Genomic DNA, 24754 nt, shown 5'->3' on the forward strand with positions numbered 1-24754 from the left:
TGTGTTAGTGAGTACAGTACTCAATTGATTGCAGTTGCTTATTTTGGCCACAAGAGGTCAGAGCAGTAGAACCCGAATTTGTGAAATCGGCCATCAATGGTCGCCAAAAACACTGACCTACATTTACAACCTAAATTCCCATGATTATTCCATGAAATTGTATTCATTTACTCACAACACTCCTGTCTAATATTTCCATTTGATAGCACTCCTTCCAGTTTATTTTGTTGTTGTTGTGTGTGTCCAATCAAAATTCAGCCTTCTATGTGTTGCCATGTGGCCCAGGGCCCTTTTACTTCACCAATCAGATTTTAAATTGTCTGGCCATTGATGACGTCTGCATTGTTCTGTCCTCTGAAATAAAAACTTGGTAGTTACGTTCGAAAAACATCGAGAGCAGCTCCATACGGCACAATTATGTGGATCCCTGGTGATGTATTTAAAAAAATATCGTGATCGTTCCACCTTCCTTCCCATGCAATGGACTATTCCATCTCTTTGCTGCGCATGCGCAGACGTGATTCAGGAAAATAAAGTTTGCTGGCGTAGTGTGAGGAAAATGAAGACGTTTTATCCCAGTGGAGAAAAAAGTTTAGATCAGAAGGACCAAAGGCTTCATCTAAATATTTGTGACTGGCAATGGTAAACGAACTGCGACTGTCAGTCTCAATGTTTATATGTTCAAATGAGTCACTTGTTGGGTAATAATTCCCAAGAAAGATGTTCAGGACTTGAGTCAAGAAACTTCTCAAAGTCGCAAATTTGAATTTCATCTGTTTTTTTCAGTATTTTTTTTTAACTCTTAAATCTCCGTACGATAAATGGAGCAAAAAAAATTATATATATATACCTGAACTTGTGACCTCGTCGAGCCGCAACCTTTGCACTCCGACCCTCGGACGCGAGCGGGCTCGCCGAAGGCTGCCGGAGATGACGTCACACGCGCGTTCCTCGCCTGCTGCGTGCGAAGAAGCGAGCGAGAGAAAACGAGAGCGAGGGAAGGACGAGCAGGAAGAGCAATGGCGACACTGGCTCGCCTCACACCGAGTCCGGGTACCTTCCTCAGCGAGCCTTGGTCTTCGTTCGTCGGTGCTGCTCAACTGCGTCTCGTTGACTGTAAGTTGGGAGCGCGAAAGCGACAGCAAAGGGGGGGGGAGGCATCCACTGCTAACAAGCTAATGCTAACCAGTTTATGTATGTGTTCTTTCGTGGACCACCCCCCCCTCCTCCTCCCCTCCAACCACCCTCTAAAGTTTGTTGTGCGTGTCTTCTTATTTTTGAATTCGTTGTAACATTTTGTTTCCGCGCAGACTCGCCTTTGAAGGAGTTCCACGGAGAGCTTGTCAACGAAGAAGGTGAGTGAGGAAGTTGGAGCTGTCACGTAAGCTGCGTGGTGGCTTGTTATTGTACCAGCACCGTGCACTTTAGCTCCAAGTTAACACTTGGACGTGAGAAACATTTTCAACGCTCTTTCGTTGCATAATCATACAGTTATTCATATATATTTACTTATGATTATTAAAAATGCACCAATTTCTGCCCATCTTAATACTGCATTAATAGGGGTCCATGTTTTAAGTGTGACCTTTTGCTTAAGTTTCAAACTACCCAAAATTGCTTCTTCGTATTTTCACAAGCTTGGTGTCGTGTTGTATTTTTATTAACTTTCAGGTTAATTCAGAAAATATATCACTGAAAAGGGGGGAATTATCTAGCACTTCATGAGTTCAAATATTAAGTAGAATAAATGTAGCACAGTTAAGAGGGATTGGTAGTTGATAAAATTCATGAGATTTGCGTTGGAATAGACAGAAAATACGAGCCTTTACTGTTGACTTTACTGTCTGATAAAATGAGGAGACCTGTGGTCAGTGTCTGGTTTGAAAAATGTGTACAACCAATTTTGCTAAAGCCCAACCTTATAACATATCCATCCATCCATTTTCTTAGCCGCTTATGCTTACAAGGGTCGTGGGTAGTGCCGCAGCCTCTCCCGGCTGTCAACGGGCAGGAGGCGGGGTACACCCTGAACTGGTTGCCAGCCAATTGCAGGGCACATGGAGACAAACAGCTGCACTCACAATCACACCTCGGGGCAATTTAGAGTGTCCAATTAATGTTGCATGTTTTTGGGGTGTGGGAGGAAACCAGAGTGCTCGGAGAAAACCCACGCAGGCAGAGGGAGAACATGCAAACTCCACACAGGCGGGTCCAGGATTGAACCCGGGACCTCAGAACTGTGAGGCTAACCCTTTCCAGATGAGCCTCTGTGCCGCCTTTATAATCTATAGGCTTCAAAAAAAATATATACGTAGCTCGCTGAATGAAACCTTCCTACAGCCAGTCAGCGATGCATACAAACATACGTATGTAGGTACACGTGTGCACATAAAATTTCCATAAATATAAGCAAGCATTAACTGTCACACTGAAGAACTATTTTTTTGTGTGTGTGCACATGAATGCTTGGTTGTATCACCCCCCCCCCTCCTTTGCAGGGAGCATCCAGAGGAGTTCCTTCCCACCTCCATGGGTATAAATACTCCCAAGCGCTGCACGTCATTCTGTTGAATCACTGCCGAGGCGCAGCTCTCGTGTACACACACGCACATGGCCGGGGAAACACTTCACATTGGCTGGTCAAATACCAACCGCCCCCCACCCCGAACGCACTCTGTCACTCACATGCTTAATTTCCCTCTGTCAAAGACAGCAGAGCTGTGGGTGCGGGCTGGCAACCACCGCGGAGAAACACCCGACATATTTCTAGAGTGTTCCCCCGCTGTATCGTGTTCCAATCATTCGCTTCAGCTTGAAGCAAGTACGCGTTGCCTCTTGTTTGGAGAACTCTACGAGGTACATATTGCGAACAGGTGCCGCGGCATGCTTTAAAAAGTACCTGCTTTTAGTTTCGATAAGTTTAAGTGTGTTAAAATATTTAACACGTGGGGGGGGATATAACCAAAAGTTTCTTTCTATAGTCTGGTGGGTGAAATGTAATGGCATCAAGAATTTGTAATAAAATCTGTATTCCTGGATAATACATGTTCTTTATTTGTGAAAAGGAGAGTAAATTTTTATATTTCAATGTAAGCACCGGTTGTCAACTAATTTGCTCAAACAGCCGGTGATGAAATGGAAATCTCCCCAAAATAAGTAAATAGGACAATGAGAAATTCCTGTTAGTGATCTGTTTAAAAAAATAAATAAATATATATATATATATATATATATATATATATATATATTTACACCAATAGTTAAGTAATACCAAAAAAAAAAATCTCTAAATTCCATCTAGTTATTTTTCATCCCGTATATCGTGGTTTGTCACCGATTGCGATTACGTCTGCATCGCAATCTTCCACAATGAACTGCAGATCGCGGCCGTCATTATCTGTAGGAAACATCCCAGCTCCAAGAAGTGAGCATAATAAAGGAAGACTGAATGTAATCGCAGCGAGTGAAGTGCCAGGCAGTGAAGTGCATTTTCAAAAGGAGTGTTTTTTTTTTTTTTCCCACCCCTTCCCCTTTGAATGAGCTCGTCCTTGCTTATTCTTCGCAGTTTCTCGACACTAATGATTGAGGCCTCATAGTCTGAATGTAACTCACTCAAATCTTCATTTTTTTTTTAAAGTGCACTAAAGGTCACGAAACCTGTTTGAAGCAAAACCCTTGCTCTTTTTGAAAATTCAGCAAAATTTCCCATGATTACACATTGAAAAAAATGAATTCTCGGCTTCAGGCTGGCCCGCAACAGGTTAGCTGGTCTTTTTCCTCAGTTCAAACAGGAACTGCGTGTAACTCCTCGCGAATGTTTCAGCCCAGCTTTCACTCTTTCTAGTTAGTTTTCCTGCCTGTCAGCTCCTTGGCAGCGTGCGAAGGGCGCAAGTCGGCTGGAGCGCCCTCCCTCCGAGCCGGGCTGCAGAAATAGGTTGCGCGCTCACTCCGCGTTTTGCTTGGCACCTCCAGAGGAAACTGCGTTCTGTCCTCCTTCACGCCACTCTCGTTCAAGCTCCACCTCGTCTTGCCGCGGGCCTGGCAGAGCGCCCTTTTTGCCGTCGTAAATATGTGCCACGCGTTGGTGAAAGAAAGTTCTTCGCAGTGGTGCCTTGAAATAAGAGTGACCCCCGCTGAACAATTTGTCAAGATTTGAGCTGTTGTTCACACAATTATTATTACCGGTACTATTTTTTTATTTGCTTCGACTTATAAGCGAAAAGCTGCGATCTGGGAAAAGATGCAAACGCCTCACTTATGGCCTGGAAAACGGCCAACGTGACTGGCGAGGCCACTCCCCTTGACAGCACACATAAACACCAAATGTACAGTTGAGCGTGTATGACTTGGCTTCAGTGGACTTTATGCAACTAGTTTTTACATAGCAATGTCTTATAGAATGTTATTTACAATAGTGTCATCTTTCTCTGTTAAAAACATGTTAATCGTCATTCATTTCAATTGGGAAAAGAATTTTTTTACACACAGACACAATACTGTGTACAGGTGTGTGGATGTATTGATCGCGCGGGGGCAAATTTTTCTCACAGTCTGAATGACGGAAATTGGCTTTGCAATGTCACCACGACACTCTCTTGTACGCAACCCCCCCCCCGCCCCCGCTCCTCCATCCAGCACTGTTAAAAACACATCTCGGTTCCGCTGCATAAGTGTGAATGCCTTCAAAGTGATGATTTAAAAACTTGAAAATGTCCATCTTGTGTGCGTACATGGAGTCGACAGGAAGTCATTGATTGGCCGGTTTGTGTGATCTTCTCGCTGTCCTCCTCAGAGATGCTCCACCGCCGTCTGTTTCCAGTGCTGGAGGACTTTCATCTTGTTGTCTGCCATGTCTGCAATCAGGTGGTCACTCCTCAGGCCTTCCTCACGCACTACGGTAAGATTAAATGTGTTGACACTTGGGACCCACCCCCCCAAAAAAAAAGAAAAATCTGGTGTGCAGTGTACACACTGACCACATTTGAGTATCCAATCCCCTTGTACATGCCCCGCATTGACACCGAGTAGTGTTAAAATTGTACAATCGCAAATCCCTGTGTGGGGTCGACACACGGTCTTCCCTTGGGCGAGGCACATCCCCTCAAAACTGAGTGGCCCAATTACATAATTTACACCAGGGGTGCTCAATGCATCGATCACAAAGCAGTCTTGGTGAATAACGGGACAGCATGCCCCCCCAAAAAAAGACGTCAGCCAATGTTCCCTCTAAACTGCGCACATGCGCAATTGTGCACCACTGATGCAGTCCCTTCACAGATATTTTGTGGTGCGCGCCCCCCCCCAAAAAAAAATCCAATGCAAATTGAAAGTATAACATACAGTTTTTGGTATTATGCAATGTGATTCAATGAGTGAGGGATGACTGGTTGTTACATCCAATGGGACAATTCACATACGTAGTGTAAAAAATTAAGAAGCCACTGGTCTCTTTTAGGCAGCACACGGAACTTTCTCTAACAACGACGCTTCTCTGCCACACAATTTTTTTTCCCCGAGTTTACCTTAGCCCCCCCCCACTCTTAAAGACGTACACTCATAATTACAAATGTTACAGTACTTACGCAGCCTATCAATGTGTTTTATAAGAACCGGATCCACCACCGCTGCTTTAGTTTGCAACACAATCTGGGCAATGTAGAGTAAAGACGAGCTAGATATGCTGCTCATGTTTACTTTCGATATTAATGGGGAAAGTTCAAAAGAAACGCTGTTGTTTTAAGATGCAATGACTGTCGGAATATGTGAATAATCGAAGAAAAAGTGTTTAAACTGGATGAGATTTTCTCTTTTCCGAGTGGAAAAGGTCTGGTCTTCCCCCCTTCCCTGTCGTCGGGAGCTCATGAGAGGCTGGCTGCTTGAAAAGTAGATCTTGGGGTAAAAAAAGTCTGGCCACCCCTGATTTACACTCATCGGCGTTCACTGATTGCGACCCGACTCGCTTACATCTGGCTGCGATCTCCTTCTGCTTCTTCCGGCACGTGCTCCAACCTCAGCGTCTGTTTAAGGTTTAGGGTACGCGCACACAAACCTTCCTGAGAGAGTAAAGAGACACCCGCATAATTGCATGCGCACGCACTCTCTCTTTCGGTTTTCTCAGTGGAAAGAGGTCAGTGGCATTGTGAGGACACACGCACGCACGCACGCAGGCAGGCTGGCGGCAGCCGCTGTTGTTTTGTCCCTGCTCCTGCACAGCCTCCACCCCCACCCGTTGCAACCCTTGTTTGCAGCAGTCCCACTTGCTGACACACACACAATCGAGAGTGGGGGAACAACAGGTCTAAAACACACACATTAAACATGCACACAACACACAGACAGGGAGGGAGCGTGACACCACACGTCCTAACAAGTCGCCGTTTGGCGCACGTGAAGTCTGTATTTTTTTAATTGGATTCAAGTCATTACTTCAAAATCAAATGATAGGACCGACTACTGTGTGTCGTGCATGCATAAAAATGAGCCGTCCCGTGCGTTTCCTCCCATTGTTGCGCGTTCCCCTTGCGCCACTGTCCCAAGCGTGTGGCGCCTCCGTCCCCTCCCCACCTGGTGGGGATCTATTCATTGCGCTGGCCTTGTGTTTGTGTACAGTGTACATCCATCATGGAATCTGCTTTCATTCTTAACCTCTACTTTGAGGTCATATATCGAGAAACACGGACACTAAGAAAGGCATTTACCATCTGGTTGGTCAGTTCACGATGTTTGGTGCTGACTTTCTGCATGCGGACAGCAGACAAGTACTTGTGCTTTCTATATTATATTTAATACAGCCAAACCTTAGTTGTACTTCCTCACCTAATTCCATCGTTCTTTTTTGTTTTGGCCTGCTGCTCAGTCAACCGTAACTGTGTTTCTCAAACTTCTTACACCAAATACCACCTAGGTATTGCGAGCATTACCTGTATTAAAATATTCTCAATTTTTTCCTACAATAATTTAATACTGCAAGGCTTTTATCAGTCCACGGTTTGAGGGTTAACACTGCGTCACATTTGCGTCCTTACACTAGAAGAGGGGGAAAAAAATCAGTGAGTGATGCTAATGCAACATTAAGCAAATATGCCAAAAAAAAAATCAAAAGCCTTTATTGTCATTGTATGCTGTGCATACAATGAAATGATGAGTGCTTCTCCACAAGGCGCAATAAAATAGAATAAAAATCGAAGAACATCTTCGGTTAAAAAAAAATAGCTAAAACATCAAGGCACCGTTGTTGCTAAAATAAAAAAATAAATGCACAAAAGTGCAGTTGCAAAATATTACATTCCATTGTTGTTATGTTAATCAATAGACTTAAAGAAAAAGGACATTACTGCAACGTGTTTTTTCACTCAGTGTCTACCAAAACGATTGAATTTTTACTTGTTGACATCCCTTTTTTATTTTTTTAATTATAAATTAACATTCTCATCTTGTTTTATTGCCAAGCTTGTTGGTCTATGGTATTGTTTTTGGCACACTAAAAAGTAAACAAAATAAATACTATGGCCAAACCCCCACTATACTTATCATTAGATAACAGTTAAAAATAATTTTGAGCGTCTTGAACAGTTTGAAAACGTGAACACAAGAATGGCATGTGTGCTATTTAACTCCCTTCACACTCTTAATCCCCCAACACCCCCACCCCACATCTATTGACCCATCCTCACAACACCCCCTGGTCTTTCTCTGTGTAAATGACCCAGCCGAGTTTCCTCATCACGCACTCGATCCGGCCAATCATCACCCTGCTAGGCCCTTTGCATTGCCATAACGACAGGCAGGCAGAAGTACGTAGTAGCGGCGGCGCCCTTGCAGTTGAGTGTCTTAGTGACCTTGCCTGGGCGGCCGTCCATCTATTGTAAATCAGTACGGCGAGTTCCCGACCACCACTGGATGAGCCCGACTAGGGTTGGAAAAAGCACCTCGTCCGGTCATTTTCACCGCGAGGAGTCTGAATCATGCTTTGACGAGCCGATCCGGCCCAGAGTCGCACGCGCGTACGCCGGCGCGAATACTAAAATAGCTTACGTCTGATCTGCGGAGCCGTGTGAAATAATCTGTTCACGTCACCAACTTGACGGTAGCTGCGGTCCTGCCAATGCGCCCCGTGGACTTTGATCCGCCTTCTCCGAATACAGCTGCCACTAGTCCTCTGCTTCCACTCGCATATTTACTCACCTGCCATCCGCACACACACAAACGCACGCACGCGGGAAATTAATCACGTAAAGACGTCCTGCGAGACAGTTCTACGCACATCTCATCAGCTGTTGTGGCTAGTGTGTGTGTCTGTGTGTGTACGCTTGTGTTTATTTTTCCTGAGTGTGTTTTTCTTCCCCCTCTCCCCGTTTCCTCTGTGTCCATTCATTCAGGTAGTTGGGGTTTAGTTTCGCAGTGAGACAGAGAGCAAGAGTCCTGGACCACAACCCCACCCTCCATCCCCTCCCCACCTTTGCTCCCACAAAGACATGCATAGCAAGAACCGTAAGTGTGAGCTCCTCTCTCTTGATTTATTTCCCCGGCCGCTTCTGGCTCGTCCGCATCCGCTCGCTCGTACGCTCTGATCCGCTTTGGCTCCAAATGTATTTATAATTGATGGCTGCGGTGAGTTTGCATCGCACACGGACGCAGCAGTATCAGCCCGGCGGTTTCACAAGAAAAGCAACATTGGCCCGTAAACGCTGATTTTTGTCTCATTTTCAGAGAAGCGCCACAGCTCTCCCGTCCCTTCCAGGAGCCCGCTGGTCCTCATGAAGGCCAAAGCCCCCGCAGCGGCCCCCGCCGTGGGAAGCGGGCCCGAGGACGCCCTGGCCTTTCGGATCCCTAAAGACTATCCTCACTCTCGCTTCAGCAAAGCGCCGCTCGCCGTTTATCCTCCCAAGGGGGCTCGGAGCAAGTCATGGTGTGCCATACACTGACAACCCCCACCCCGTCCGGGGATACATATATATTATTTTGGGGGGCAGGCGGGGGATGAGGGAGGTTAAACTCACAATTGAACATGTGGTGGTGTTGTATTGTCTGCGTGTATGGTGTACACTAGCCGTTTAAAGTATAATAACTTGAATAATGATTTTATTTTCCCGATAAGCAATAAATTCCACCCAACTGTGACGATATATTCTCTCTGCTCTGTGGAAACGACAATTACTGAAAATTCAGGCTTGCTCGTATACACTAAAAAGTGTAAGAAATGAATGCTTAGAAATCTCTGATTCTACGGGGCTTCATCGAAATGCACTTTTTAAATCAATCTTTTTTTTTTTTTTGCACTATGTAACAACCTCCTTTCTGTTTCCCTACAGTGTATCTCTTCCTGTTGTGAGCTTGGAAAAGATACCCTGCCTCAGCCGAGCCAACTCGACCTCACAAGTCCGCCTCGCCGCCTCGTCGTCTTCCCCCTCTTCGTCCCCTCTCAAACACCCGGCGCTCCCGGCCGCGGCCTTCTCCAAAGAGAAAATACCGAACGGCCGCGGTAGCGCGGGGCCGTCCACGCCTCGCTCCTCCGCGTCGCCGTCGTCCCTGGACACACGCACCAGCCCGGCGCGTTCTCCTCCCGAAAGGCGGCCGGCGTCGTCGCTTTCCCCCTCGCCCGCTCACAGGTCATCCTCTCAGCTGTCGTCGCTGTCACCTTCTGAGAAAAAGAATCAAAACGGCACCAAGGCCTCTTCCAGGTCCCACAACAGGCTTTCAGGTTAGCAGCAGTCGATTTATTCTGTATCTTCCAGTTTCTTAGAAATCATTTGGAGGATTTCCTGCCGCTGCGTGCGCATGCGGTTTTGTAAATTCACACACTCTCTCATTCTTATCTCCTTAACTTTTGGAGAGCATCCATGCTGAATATTTGGCTGCAGACAAGATGGCCGTGACAGACAGACGGGAGACTTTCCCCTCCTCTTTTCAACAATTTCTCTCTCACTCTTCTATCACTTGCTCTCTCCCCTCCAGATAGCCAAACTAGTCTCAGAACTGCATTGAAATGTCTGATTCTTGTTTTGTGGTTTAACTGATAGATTTCCTCTTTCTTTTCTTGCATCCTTTTCTTCCTGCTTTGGTGCACACCCTTTAATTCCACAACTCAGAGATTTCCTCCACATTTTACCTTCGCTCAGGCCTCCCTCTGTTTCTGCGTCAGGATTTCATAATTTCTTTTTCAACACTCACTTGTTGTCACACAGTATGTAATAAAACATTTGGAATTCAAAAGGTACTGGCGATTTTCCCCATTTTTGTGAAACTATCGTTTCTTTTCATATGAATGGCACCAGCTAGATATAGATGTGAACATCTTACTCTGTTACGGCTGTTTGAAAAACCATTTAAAATATGTTTTTTTTTTTCTCAACAGGAAGAGTATTTGACCCAAATAAGCACTGTGGCGTCCAGGACCCTGAAACCAAACAGCCGTGCACGCGCTCCCTCACCTGCAAGGTGCCAACACACCAGCCATCCATTTATTATTACTTGTTTATGAACTTACTTGTTTCTACGTAAAGCAGCAATATGCAAATTACTGCTGCAGGCTCAAAATTAAGTCTTTAACTTTGGGTATTTCCCTTTGTTCTAAATGTTTTGAGTGTTTAGGACCACTTTTTCTCTTTTTTTTTTTTTTTTTTTACAGCCACTGTGAATAATTGCAAATAATTTGAGTCATGAACAAAAAACATTTATTCCAAAGTAATTTGGACATTGTTCAATGTAAATAACCAAGCATGGCAAAGCACTTAGCACCCTATAAGCAAGACAAACTACCCAATTACAGCTTTGCTCTTTTGCCCTCTGCCTGCAGACTCACTCCTTAACCCACCGCCGGGCCGTGCCTGGCAGGAGGAAACATTTTGACCTCCTCCTGGCCGAGCACAGGGGGAGGACCAAGGAGAAGGAGAAAGACAAGGACGGTTGCAGCCCGAGTGTCGGCTCACAAGACGTCGCGTCTCCCAGCAAGTCTCACTGCCCTAATGGACGTGCTCTGTCCTCACTGAAATTGAAGCTGGCAAGCGCACACATACCCAGGTAGGTTTGGCTTCCTTGTCTGTTCACCTTTTACCCCACCAGGGGATGCTGTAAACAAGAATTGAGGCGAGTTATTGTGAAGAAATTATTCCGAGAAACTCATTTCCTCTTTCTCTTCAAGCTGTGATCCTCTGCTTTGTTCGGGGAGCAAACATTCACAAGTGCAATTATTGTCTTTGTGCTGATTTGACAAAAGCCATGTTTACATGACTTCAGTCTGGTTTTGTCAGTCTCTTGATCCAGAATGTGCATATTAACCTAAGAACGAAAGCAAAAGACTTTAAGAGGTGAATATAAGTTGCTTGAAGCTGAACCACTTCTTCCTTGCCATATTCTTGAACCCTTCCAGGGTTCCAGGCATCACCACCTCAGCTCCTCAACTTCCGCCACCAGCACCCTTCCCTGTCCCGGGTCCCTTCTCCGTTCCGGCCTCCGACCCGGAGCACTCGCCCCAACCTTGGACAGCAACAGGAGGCGGGGACGGCGAGCGGCTGTCCAGCGACGAAGGCGACGCGCACACTCCCGAAGACGCCCACGCGCCTGTCTTTCACTTCTCTAAAGTCCACCCGCAGCCTTCAGGGGTGAATATGGACTCATTTTGAAGTTTTCTATGCGCCACGTAGAAACTTTACCACTTTAACACTTTACTGTAATTTCTCGCCCTTTCGTGTTTTCCCCACCCGACGTTTCTGGGTGCAGTTTTGCATATTCAGCAGCAGGCTCATGGGACGAGGCCACTACGTGTTTGACAGGCGGTGGGACAGGATGAGGCTGACGCTCCAAAACATGGTGGAGAAGCACCTCAATGCACAAATGTGGAGGTCAGTGGTTTTTTTTTTTTTTTTTTTTTTTTTGGGTGTTTCACAAAAAATACTCGATCTGAAAATCTGCGCTTAGCATCCTGGTCCAGTATATACATGCATGAATTTCTACGTTTTAAAGCAGTGGTTCTCAAAGAGTTTTAGCCTGGGGGTCCACAAAATAATTTGCAATAAATTGTCTTGTATCATAATAGAACAAAGTCTGTATTTCTATATGGAGACCGGTACCCCCCGGTAACACAAATATAAACTAATTACTTCTCTCCGCCTTACCTTTGAGACAATAAGCAAAAAGGTATGAGGTGAATGTGATATATTGTCACATAAATGTGACATCCCTGCTTGTTCAAATGGTTTTTATTTAACAAAAGATGAATTGTTTAAGGAATAAAGTCCTATTCAGGGGTAGGTTTTTTTTTTTTTTTTTTTTTTTTAATGAATGGAGTCCTTAGTTTGGGACACCAAAGTGCATTTTTTTTTAATTTTTTTTTTTTTTAGAATATGGACCTTTTTCAAGCGACACAAAGCTCCCTCCACTCTTATATCAGAATTTTGACTTTTTTTCATATCATTACTGTAATACAGTCTTTAAATAATTTGAAATGTAAATGATGGAAATTAATAAAATCCTATTGGAAAGAAATCAAGTCAATTCATATCTCAAAAGCTCATCGAATTTAAGGGTTTTAAATAGTTGCGCAGAAGATGGTGGGACATCTATTTAAATAGAGAAGATTGAAATATTTTCTGTGAAAGAGGCCACCAAAATTTGGTTCCCGCTGATCCTTTTCATTCCAATTTTGTTTGCATGCAAGCACAAGTCTGTGCTTGGTTAGTAATTAGTGAAATTAAATAAATACAAAACTGTTATTTAGTACAACTAACTATTTTTTTTTTTTTTTTTGTCAATCAACTTTTTAATCCTGATTGAATTTCAAAATTCTTTTATTTGTCACATTGAATTGGCTTTGGTATTTTGAGGTGGTCCTTCTTCATCATGTTCATGCCGTCTTCTGTCAGACCCAAAGCCTTTGAGACTCCTTTCCCGTAAAGAGACTTCGTGCGTCTTGTTCCAGAAAGGTTCCGCTTGCTGCAGAGAGCCTGGCCTCCCTTTCGCCCTCCGGCGTCACGTCCCAGCGGGCCGCCCTTCCCTCTCCTGCATCGGACACTCGTCTGCCTTTAACCGCCTCGTCCGGTTCCGTCTCCTGCGGTACCTCCTTCCCTCATCCCGCATCTTTGCCTCGAAGTTTGACCTTCAGAGACACCCCGCAGCCAGTTTCCACTCTGGGAGCGTCCCAACACAGCGCGCACAGAGCCGGTCGCTCCACCAAAGAGAGAGAGGACTCTTTCGCGGGAGCTAAGAGGAAATATTCTTCCTACTCCTGCTCCTTTCGAAACTGGACCAGCAATCATCCGCCGTCGCAAGGATCAGGCGGGCCGGACGCCACCCCGGCGAGGAAAAAGGGACACGGTCGTGAGGGAAACGGCCTTTGGAGCTACAGTGACCACTGGTTATCAAAAGCGGATTGCTCACGCGGTCATAACTCAAATAACAGGTAGGCGGAGGTCATGCCTGCCGCTACGAGTACGATTGGAACGCAGCACTTACTCATCCAGGATCCAATTGGCGCTCGGTAAATGTCATTAAAGGCAGATTCCCCTCTTCTTCTCCCCAGTGATCTTGGCAACACCGGAATATCCTACCCCAGCAGCAGGGAGCTGACAGCCGCCCCCTCCTCCGGAGCATTGAATTATGGGCAAAAAGCAGAGGGGAGGAAGAGGAAGAGCGATGCCTCTTATGAAGGGAAGACCGGCAACAAGCTCAACAGGCTGGGCGGTGTGGACGGCTTCTTTGGGAACGGGAATGACAGCGAGTCCCAAAGACAGGTAGGCTGTCATTTTTAGTAGAGACCATTTAATAATTTAAAAAAAAAAAAAGTTAATTTACTCCAACCACAGGCTTTAAACAGTTAAGACTGATTAAAGCTTTCTTGAACTGAGTAAACATGAAGCACAAAAAAAAAAGTACGTACTCAAGTTGCTGTTTATGAAATGTTTTGTTTCCGTCTTCCTCTCCCTGCAGGCCAAGTTGCATCACTGACACCTGTATGGTAGAATGTCTGGCAGTCACCCCACCCAAACCCCCCACCCCCCACCCTCTCCCTCCAAATCCCTTTATTGACAGAACCAATCAGACTGCCTCACCCGTCTGACGTCTCCGATTTACTTCAGTTTACGGCAGCAAAAGCGGGCTCGGGACTCTTGGGCCACACGTTCTCGCCCGCTTGTTTTCACCCTCCGGTTCCAATTTCGGACGACGTTGACGGAAATTAAAGCGAGGACAACGGAGTCCAAATGCCACGTTCAGAAGGCAATTTATTTTTCCACTTTTTTTTTTTTTTAAGAGTTTGTTTGTGGTCAGCTGTCAAGGAACTACTACAGGACTGGAACATCAGCTTCATTTATTTCATTTTTTTCCCTCTCGCAATCTTTGCTCAACGGCAAACTTTTCAGTTGGGTTTTAGCCAGCTTCTTCGGCCTCTTACCTTCCCTCCCTCTCTCTCTCTCCCTCCCTCTTTTTTTTTTTACTCCCCATTTTATATGAAGCGGCTTTTTACGCGGACTCTCTTTGGATTCTTTTGTCCCGTGTGCATTGTGTACACCCAGCATGGCTGTTTAAAGTGCTCTTACTGCCCTCGTCCTCCCTCGCAGCAGCTTCCAGCAGTGCCACACTAAGACCCCCGTCCACGTTTAAAAGAAAAATATATATTTACAGGAAGAAAAAATGTTAACCAATGATGCCGTTCAAAGGGTTGAATTTCAATATAGGTGGAAGTCTGAGCTAAAGGAAACATTTTTTTTTTTTAAGCTATTTTAACAGATTTTCTCGTCTTTCTAGAGTGCGCGTACCATTTATGGTGGGCGCTAAAAGAATAATTGTCATTTAGAAGAAATGCTGAAAGTATTATTTTTTTGAAAACGTGTAGATATCTTTTCATGATTTCTGTTTTGTATTTATTATCTTCCCCGTTTATACTGAGCTGCAGAAGGGAGGACTTAAACAGCTATATAATTTGAATTCAGTGGCCTGTTTTTTTTTTTCCGCCCCAAAATTCACTATATTTGTAATTTTCTATATTTTATTTTCACGTTTTCTTTGCTCGAGTTCCAACTTACGTTGCTCAAGTTCCAGTGTGTCTCTATTGACCATTACCCAACACACTTCTTCATCCATGCACTATTTTCAGTCGACGCACAAGCTTTATTGAAAGATAAAAGACGGGAAAATATTTCATCACCGCTCCCTGCAGTTACTTCCTCTTCCCTCGCTTCACCGCGTTGCTCATCGCGAGCGGAACGGTGAGAACATGCTATTAATGCTCTCGCGCGGAACGTGTGACGCGTCCGTTTGTCATCACGCCACCGCCCGGAGCTCATCATACAACAGGTGCTTTTTAATTGAGAGTAAGAGAATATGAAAATCATCTTCAACTTCAGACCCGTCTATCAGTATTTCAGCTATTTCCAACGTGAGTGCCCTTTTCAAGAGTATTAAAGTTCATTTAATGTTGACATAAAAAAATCTACACGCACCTGTTCCATTCTCAGGTTTTTGTGATATAGGAAATGAAGAATAGTCCACCATTATTGTGACCTATAACCTATAACTCAACAGGGAAGGGAATTCTTTTCCAGAGAGGAAATAAATATAACAGAAATAATGTGATTTCACAAGTTTGCACACAGTCAGAAAAGCTTCACTGTATACGGTGGCAGGTTTGGGCCGATTCCCGTTTACGTGGCTTTGTATGATTGGTTAATTTAGAACACAGCCATATCCTTGTCATAAAAGGGTGTGTACACTTGTGCAACCACATTATCTCAACCGTTTACTTTTACATACCCTCGTAAAAAATAAAAAATTGAGTTTAACTTGTACAGGCCACATTGTCGATACGGTCTCCCACAGAGTGCCCTTATGACTGTGAAACCATAAAAAACTTAAATCCCCTGATCATATTTACACCTGAAATTTGTGAACTAGTTTTGGAATCAAAAATCAAGTGAAAATAATTTTTCTACAATTGTTCAGACAGACACAAAAATGCCTGTAATATTGCTACTTTTTCCATATAATTGAAATTTTGGTACAGATTTTCACAAGACTCATGAAAATTAAGACACGCTTTGTCTTTAGCGGGGCACATAAAATCATGTGGCGGGCCGGGTTTGGCCCCCCCCCGGGCCTTGACTTTGACACCTGTGTTCTACACGTTTAAACAGGGGTGTGTAGACTTTATATCCACTGTAGCTTGTGGGAAAACTGTTTTGCATTTTATTCCAAAGAAAGGTCTCACATTCCTATGTTCATCACTGCTCTCCACAGTTTTTTTTTTTTTTTTAAGATTGATCCCAGTGTTAAGTATATTTCTTGTTTTTTTTTTTTTTTTTTGTTTTTTTTGAGGGCGAGGAGGAAAACACTGTGTTAAAAACATACGTCCGGCCTAATGTTCATAGTCTGGGAGCTTCTCAACTAAGGTTTATTATCTCGTCCTTAATAGGAACCCCAATGTGAGGTGATATTATGACAATGCAGCTAAAACAATGACAAAGTTCACAAACTATTTTCTTTTTTTTTTTTTTTTTTTTGTACGTCATTTATCTTTGCTTGTTGTTAACGCTTCCCTTTCTGTGGTGTTTGCACTTTGGAACAAAATCTTTAACCAAGTTATATATATATATATATATATATATATATATATATATTTGACACGTTCAAAGTCACAAAATTTATATTTGTACGTCTCTGGCAACTGCAGTTTAAAAAAAAAAAAAAAGGAAGAGTTATAAGAACAACAACCTCCTCCTGATACCAGCGCACTGTTCTTTTTCTTTTTTTTGTTTCAGGATGCAAACTGTGGTAAAAGTTGAATGTCTTGCTACTCGCCTTGTTATTAAATGCATTTATTTCACTGCCGTCAGAGCAGTTGTTTTACAAAAAAAAAAGAAGCTTTTATTAAATAACTTAAGTGTGATGGTTTTCGGTGGGGAGAATTATTTCATGTCAAGTACATGGTGAAAACAACTTTTTTTTTTACACTTATTTTGACATTTCCATGTCTGCAGTTTCATTTTCTAGTGTTCTTAAAGGAAGTGTGGCTTAAGCCTCATTACGTCATGTCTGCTTGTATGCAGGTAGTTGGAAAAAAAATATTTAATGTAAGAAAAAAAAATCAAAACCTCATGCGAGGAATTTGAATGAAATTACTCAATTCCTTGAACTGCTATTATTTTGAAATACCCGTGTTTGTGTGAACGTGGCCTTAAAGCGGCAGCAAAGACTACACGCTTCTGTTCACAGACGACGAGGTCCGACCAAAGAACGTAGCCCCACGTGCCCTGCAGACTTTACCGTTGTTCGCCATCTTTGAAGTGTCCGCGCCGAACCGGAATTCCGCTGAAGGGATCTGCGATGAACCTCTGGGAGGTAAGACAAAAAAAAGTCCACTCAAAATAGACGTGCGGTTCATGTCGATTTTTCTTCGCTTCTGCTGTTTTTACCCTACCCCAGTGTCCAAAATGTTTACTGTAGAGTGCTACTAGTGACGTTTTAAAATCCCATTTGTGAATATTTACTCCAATAATTCTCAAACATTTATTTTACTAAATACCACCTCAAAAAAAAAAGTACAACAGGCCAAGATTAAAATATACTAACTTTGCAATTCACTACCACTGAATACATCCATCCATCCATTTTCTTTGCTGCTTATCCTCACGAGGATCGCGGGGAGTGCTGGAGCCTATCCCAGCTGTCAAGGTGCAGGAGGAGGGATAAACCCTGAACTGGTCGCCAGCCAATCGCAGGGCACGTAGAGACAAACGGTCACACTCACTGTCACGCCGAGGGGCAATTTAGAGTGTCCTATTAGTGTTGCATGTTTTTGGGATGTGGGAGGAAACCGTAGTGCCTGGGGAAAAAAAACCCACGCAGGAGAATGGAACCCGGGTCCTCAGAACTGTCAGGGCACCGTGCTGCCCCCACCAAATGGTGTCGATATCTGCCCTGCGACTGACTGGCGACCAATTCAGGGCGTAGACCGCCTTTCGCCCGAAGCTAGCTGGGATAGGCTCCATCTTTACCGCAACCCTTGTGAGGATAAGCGACTTGGATAATGACATGACATGTACCAATAAAAATATGTTCTGATTATTGCAAATAAGACTGTATTTATTGGATAAGGATATTGAATACTTTAAATGCTCAAAGAGCTATAGGAGGCCAAGCAGCACCCCCAAAATGATGACAAGTAAATGGATTACTATTGCACCCCCCCCCCCCCCCAAAAAAAAAGCGTCCAGACATGTCATGTTTATGTTGGTGTCACTGCACCCTGCGTATTGCTGAAAAGATGTTTAAAAAGCCTCATTTGGCCACAACCAGCACCACCCACATAACCCCCCCCCCCCCAAATGGCATAACCCGCACCCCACTCTCCTCAATGCAAACAGCATTCTTATGATAATGGATTAATGCTGGCGCTTAAGTTAATTGTCTATCGTCCTGGGCACCCCTTTTGTGCCTTTGCTTTCATCCTCCTCGCGAAAAGACCAAAAAGGGAGTTCGAGTTCCCCTGAAATACTCAATTTGTAACACTTTTGGTTTGTTTGATTGATATCAAAAACACCCGTTTGAGCCTCTAAACCGGCAATTCTCCAAATCTGGGGACCGGATTTCCTCTAGTGGCAGGCTCAAGAATAACTGCCCGTGCCCAGTTCAGTAGTATTTTAACTTTTTATTGAATAAATTTGCATTTAGTCCAATTTTTTTTTCACCCCAAACATTGAAGTATGTCAGTACTTTAGCCTTTGTTTAATGCATTTAAATTCGAGGATTAAGTACAATGTTTATTTTTGTCTGGACGTAAGTGCAGTGTTTGTATTGAAACTGTGAGATGTTGCAGCAGCTTCAAATAAAAATGTTTTAGGAATGAAAGTTCACACAGTATCAAGGGAAACTATTTATTAACACTTAAGCTATTAATGTATTGTTGCACACAGGGAGGATACTTATGTGATCCCTTCCGTCATTTCTTGATTCCTGGGGTGTATGAATATGAAAATGACACTACTGTCTACATAATCTGTCATTTAACCAGTTTAAATTTAACTAAATTGTAGGTGGTTTTTGAAAATTTGCATGCAATTCAGAATTTTCCTCCCCCTCTACAGCCCCCCCCCAAAATTAAATTGTTTAGCCGACCTGCACTATTACACGTTTAATCATATTTAAATCACCTGGTTTACAGTTGATTACCGCTTCGTGCCCACTTTGCTACTCATTTAGTATGACATTGACTCAAATTTGGATTAGACGATTCATAAATAGTTTTGTTTTGAGGGTATTGGACAAAATCCAACTATTTCAACCTTTTAGCTAGTTGAAGTGTGTCAAGGTTTTAAAGTAAACAAAGTATGTTCATTATTTAGTAGGTACTGTTTATGTTTTCATTTTTAGTGGTATTAGTGTTTAAGTAGAATTGTGTAACTTGTTGGACTTTTGGGGAGTTAGCATAACGAGCTACAGTTGAGGATCAATGTTAGCATGAGCTAAGCTAACAAATGTTAGCATTGTTTTTGAACAGCAAACATTTGACATTGTTTTCCCTAAAATGTTGTGATGGGGAAACAAGACGACTATTTTGTGAGTAAAGATGTCGTTTATAGACAGAAGCCAACATTTAATCGTGTTTGTTGAGTCAATTGAGCTGCTGAATGCATTCATAATATGAATGTCAATTTTGGAGATTTTACGCTGGGTATTTTTGCATTTGTGGAATGAGGGTAATCTTTGCGCTTTATTTGCAGAAGCAGTCACCAGCCACACCGTGAGGTACACTTGCAAAATCCATCTGTATCTAAAGTTATGACAGGTTAGTATGTACTTTTGCAAAAAATAATAATAATAGATATAACCACATACAAATTGAAGTGGTAGGAAATAGTGAATGTAGTTAAGTAGATTTTTCAGGTATCTGTACTTTGGGAGTGTCATTTTGTACATTATTAACTAATTTAGATTTTGTTCATTCATAACAACAACAAAAAACATGAATTGGACACTTTAAATTGCCCCTAGGTGTGATTGTGAGTGCGACTGTTTGTCTCGATGTGCCCTGTGATTAGCAGGCGACCAGTTCAGGGTGTACCCCGCCTCCTGCCCGTCGACAGCTGGGATAAGCTCCAGCACTCCCCGCGACCTTCGTGAGGTTAAGTGGCAAAGAAAATGAATGGCTGCATGGACAACAAAACTATGGGAGCAGATATTCTGATGACAAAACCTACTTTTAAAAGAAAATCTTGCAAAAAGTTAAGAGGTATACTATTTGGTGTGCCCCCCCCACGCCATTGTGCAAGTTATCAACATGCATAATTACAATGTTTTATTTGTCTTAAGAGTACATAAAATGCTTGTTTTTAAAACATTTACTATGGATTGTGGTTAAAATAATGCTTGATTTCCCCCCCCCCCCTAGAATTATTTTTTTTAAATGTCACATAGGAAATGTATTAGAATTTTAATGTAAATGCACCTTAAAGTCTCTAAATCAAGAGTCAATGCTTTTTTTGTACTTATTGGAGTTGAATCACTCAGCCAACTTGTACTTTTCCTCGAAGTACAGATTGAGTGTATTTTGTTTTTAACGTTGGATAAATTGCCTGAAAGGTAGGAAAACAAAACTCAGTCGATGGTCAAGTGTTTAAACGATGCTTAGTAGCAACTAATCGATTCAACTTACTAGGTTTACCTAATTGTGGAAATTCTATGACAGAATAATTGTGTAGGTGTTTGAGCTTAAATATAAAACGTGAAAAAAATCCAAAGGTTATCCCACCGAAGTCACGAGAAATCAAGAGTGACCCTTATACAAACGTTTTGGACCCACACAAGTTGGTTGCTCTCTTGAACAAGTTTTTGTGTGTGTGTGTCGTGCCACAACTTGGCAACTGTGTACGCTTTTTGGTTTCATTTTGTCATGCAGTTGAAAGCGTTGTGTTCGCGTACCGTTGGAGAAGTTCGTGCTCTCAAAGGCTCGCTTGCGCGTTTTGGGGGCGACACCAACTGGGCGCCCGACGTGTGTGTGTGTGGCCTTTGGCTTAAAGCTGCAAAGAAATCAAAGAGGATCGTAAGGACGACGCGCTTGTTGTGCTTTCATGTTTGTCCGGTTTGTTTTTCTCGGGAAATTCTTATGTGTTGTCGGCCCCGATTCCTCGCAGCCACAGCGGGACGGGGGGAAAGCGGGTGCACCTTTGCGCAGAGGCAGCCTCGGCGCCCGAGAAGCTCCTCTGGGTGCACAAAGGCAGCGGCTCGTAGTTGCAACTTCGCTCGGAAGGAGTGATCCGGCCGCACCGAGCCCGCTCCGGATCCGCCAAATCGGGTCGTCGAACACGGCAGCCGACAGCCCCCGTCCGGGAGACACACGGTAAGCCCTCGTTTTGTGGCGATTTAGCGATGCACGGAAGCCTCTCGGCGCCTCCGCTTCGGGCTTCCCGAGCGTGCTTGTTTTTTTTTTTTTTTTTTGCAGAAAATGGCGTCATCGCCCTCTTGTTTCTGCCCGGCCGCGGCGAGCACGCTTCCAGGGGCTTCGGGCAGCCGGCACACGGCGAGCTCAGCCCCGCGGGGTGTGCACGCGGCCTCGCCGGCGTCTTTTCGAGGCAAATAGGCCACCGCGGCGGCGGCTAGCCGACGGTGCCGTGCGGTGGAAGGACGCGCAAAGATGGAAGGGTCACCGTTCCTGTGCGCCAGGCTGCCGCCTCTTGGAAATGGTGCTGGGGCTTTTGGCGCACATTAGCACCGCCGTCGCGGGGCCAAACGAGCCCGGACGGCCGTGGGGTGGCTCCGTGTCGCTACCGGCGAGGCGACTGTCGTGTTTACACGGTGATTTTTATCACGATCCCTGCCGCTTTGCAGTCGCTACGAAGGGGGCCTCCACCGCTACGGCGCGGAAGGAAGGAAGGTGCATGTCGACGGCGAGGCGAGCCGAGCCGAGCTAACCCGCTTTTTTGTTGCTCTCCAAAGCCGTAGCACCGTGCAAAAGGAGCTTTTTGAGCTGGGTCGGGGGAGGAATAAAAGACGGGCCCGTGCTAATAGTGCCACGGGAAGAGGGGGCGACCTCGCGCGCCGCTTCTTTTACGCAAAAACACGAGTGGGGATAGTTTGCACACAAAAAAAGTGGGGAAGTCCGTCCGCTGCGCGAGCACCACGGCGGCGCTGCTGCTGGCTGCCGCTTTTTTGCGCAGCTGCGTGGCCCAACCGCCATGCGAGCACCGGCCAACCTTTTGTAAATACTTGGGACTCTTGGGCACAAAAAAAAGGGAGCACAATAGTCACCGCGCCGGCCCCCTTTATGGCCCGTCAATGCGCTCCTAAGTCCCACTCCGGCTGCTCCCCACCCCCGCTCCACCCCACCCACCCCCTCGGATCAGTTTGTGCATGCGTCCTAGCGGCCACTACCACGACGGCGAGGCCACTCGGCTCACTCTACTTCGCCTGCTTCGGGATCGATCGCGACATTTGCACATCACTTGCTATTTGCCGTAAGTTTAATAAGACTTATTGGCAGCAAAGCGTGCGAGATGTGATCCACCGGATCCACGCGCGACCGACCCGACACCGGAATGCGCCGTTTGCAAATCGCCCGCTGGGTGTTTTGCGCCACGGCCTCTGTGTATGTAAGAGCCGGGCTGCGGCGGCTTTGCAAAATGCACCCGACCGGCAACGCTCTTCTGCGCTCGGCAGGCGGAGTCGAGGCGAGCTCGGAAGCCGGTCACGATTGCACACCACCTCGCCCCCAGTGAGCGGGCGGGTCAGGGAACACCACGTCTAGCGCACCCCCCCCCCCCCCAATCCCCCTCCTCCTCTTCGACCGTTCACGGGATGGGCTGGTCACGCGTGGATCGTTTTGGTCCCCCCCCCCAAGAGATGGACAATCATACGCGCCGGGGGAATGCGCTGGGCAAGGGGGAGTCACGCGTGGGTTTGTCTGCTTCCTCCACGCGCCACGCGTTAACTGCCTGCGTGTTTCAACCACCAACGTTTACCTTCCATTCAAGCAAAGCGCCCCCGAACTTGTCAACCACGTGGACGCTTACTCTGGAATGGATCAAATTTAATATAATAAGTCTACACACCCATGTTCAAATGTGTGTGTTTGTTACATAAAAAAAAGACAATCTCAAAATGTTTCCTGCCATTGTGACCCATCAACAATACAACTCAATTTGGGGTGGGTGGGAAACAAAGTATGTAAAAATAACTAATTTATTGCACAAAGCGTCCAAAACCATTTTATCACGTTTAAATTCATGTTCAATGGGAGTCGGCGCACACAACGCACACACCTGACCTGCCAGCTTTTAAAGTGCCCCAGTCAAGATGGCGGAGTATCGGATTTTACTCAAATGTTTGTACTTCCACTTTATAGCACATGCAAAGTTGGGCAGCCAACTTTCTTGTCATCGGAGGGATCCAGTTGTTCAAATTCGGGTCCGGGGGCCAAATTCAGCCCACGATGTAATTCTAGATCACATCAAATGTGTATTAGAGAGGGCCCGCACATGTGGCACTAATACTACAAATCCCAGAATGCTTCACTGTTCCGTTTCCCCATCAACCTAGACCGGCAAGTGCCCCTTCCCTTTCTTGTTGTAGTCCTTAGCAACGATGCTCCAAGACTCCTCGGACAAATTTACACTTTCTGACTGTTGATAGTTTGTGTTTTTAATCTAAGAACTTTTATTATTTTGAGTTTTTTTTTTTTTTCTGTTGGACTTTGAAAACATTTACAAATTTACATCAAAAAGTGAGAGAATAATTCACAATATGTAAATACAAAACAACAACTGCCACTCTTATCGCAAATATGATTTCTCATGCCTGCCTCCTGCGCGACGACAGCTGGGATCGGCTCCCGCGTTCCTCGTGAGGATAAGCTGCTCAGAAAATGGATGGATGTTTATAAGATTAGGTTTTTTTTTGCCCCTGGTTCAGTGTTTAAGGCAAATTTACGTTTGTTGACATTTATTTCTGCAGAGAAGTGAAACATGCACATGTTGTCTGACTCCTCAACCTAAGTGGGGAATTCTGAAAACTTCTTCCCCAGTGTCCAGAGAGTTGTCTCTCTTCGTTATTTCCTCCCCGATTGAAAATTTCATTTTTTCCCCCTTGGTAATAAGTCACCATAATGGTGGAAAACGTTTTGAAATGATTCCTCTTGGGTTCCCCAAAACCTGGCATTTGAGCAGAGGTGTTTAGACTAGTTTTTAATATGCACTGTACATACAAGTTAGGTAGAACATAACCTCACATTTATGATTTGAGCTCTTCCTTCCTTTTGTTTTTTTTCCTCATTCGTCTTTGCTTTTTAATGAAAATGAGTCGTGTTCGTGCGGGTTATCTGGCAGTATCGACGTGTTTATGAACTGTTTTTGCAGGAGGGGGTGTAAACAGATGCAAGACCAACAGAATGAACCTGACGCATCGTAGGTGTCATCTTTTATTTGTTTGGGTATTTTAAGATACACCTGTTGAGTCAAAACCTTTACCCCCCAAAAAAGGAAATATATACAGTAAAGAAAATAAGTATTTGAACACCCTTGCTATATTGCAAGTTCTCCCACTGAGAAATCATGGAGGGATCTGAAATTTTCATCGTAGGTGCACGTCCACTGTGAGAGAGTTAATCGAAAAAGAAAAATCCAGAAATCACAATGTATGATTTTTTTTTTTTTTTTTTAAACAATTTATTTGTGTGATACAGCTGCTATTAAGTATTTGAACACCTGAGAAAACCAATGTTAATATTCGGTACGGTAGCCTTTGTTTGCAATTACAGAGGTCAAATGTTTCCTGT

At 44.5% G+C, this 24754-nt stretch overlaps 1 protein-coding gene and 2 long non-coding RNA genes across 4 annotated transcripts; 2 read left to right on the top strand and 1 right to left on the bottom strand.

The window, feature by feature from the left end:
- The first annotated feature begins 885 nt into the window (after positions 1-885).
- Positions 886-20265, top strand: atxn7l1 (ataxin 7-like 1). Of its 2 annotated transcripts, XR_009792967.1 has the most exons (15): positions 886-1116; positions 1311-1355; positions 4793-4897; positions 8379-8490; positions 8710-8908; positions 9312-9700; positions 10355-10437; positions 10796-11019; positions 11369-11600; positions 11719-11840; positions 12917-13396; positions 13517-13727; positions 17203-17328; positions 19710-19774; positions 20028-20265. XR_009792967.1 is itself a non-coding variant. In XM_061806674.1 (13 exons), exons 4-13 carry the CDS (start codon positions 8475-8477, stop codon positions 13939-13941), a joined length of 1974 nt encoding a protein of 657 aa, XP_061662658.1. In that variant the 5' UTR covers positions 886-1116; positions 1311-1355; positions 4793-4897; positions 8379-8474; the 3' UTR covers positions 13942-17180. The 2 variants fall into 2 exon arrangements, 1 of the variants encoding a protein (XP_061662658.1); XM_061806674.1 differs by lacking the exons at positions 17203-17328; positions 19710-19774; positions 20028-20265 and adding an exon at positions 13924-17180.
- On the bottom strand, positions 8062-20984 carry LOC133493368 (uncharacterized). Its single transcript, XR_009792969.1, has 3 exons — positions 20908-20984; positions 17254-17321; positions 8062-8184 (listed from the first exon to the last, which is right to left on the bottom strand). It is a non-coding gene; the product is annotated as an uncharacterized LOC133493368 (long non-coding RNA).
- On the top strand, positions 20536-23521 carry LOC133493367 (uncharacterized). Its single transcript, XR_009792968.1, has 3 exons — positions 20536-21028; positions 21120-21325; positions 21428-23521. It is a non-coding gene; the product is annotated as an uncharacterized LOC133493367 (long non-coding RNA).
- Positions 23522-24754: the final 1233 nt, after the last annotated feature.

This window comes from Syngnathoides biaculeatus, chromosome 20, assembly GCF_019802595.1.
Source record: "Syngnathoides biaculeatus isolate LvHL_M chromosome 20, ASM1980259v1, whole genome shotgun sequence".
NCBI classification, from domain to species: domain Eukaryota; kingdom Metazoa; phylum Chordata; class Actinopteri; order Syngnathiformes; family Syngnathidae; genus Syngnathoides; species Syngnathoides biaculeatus.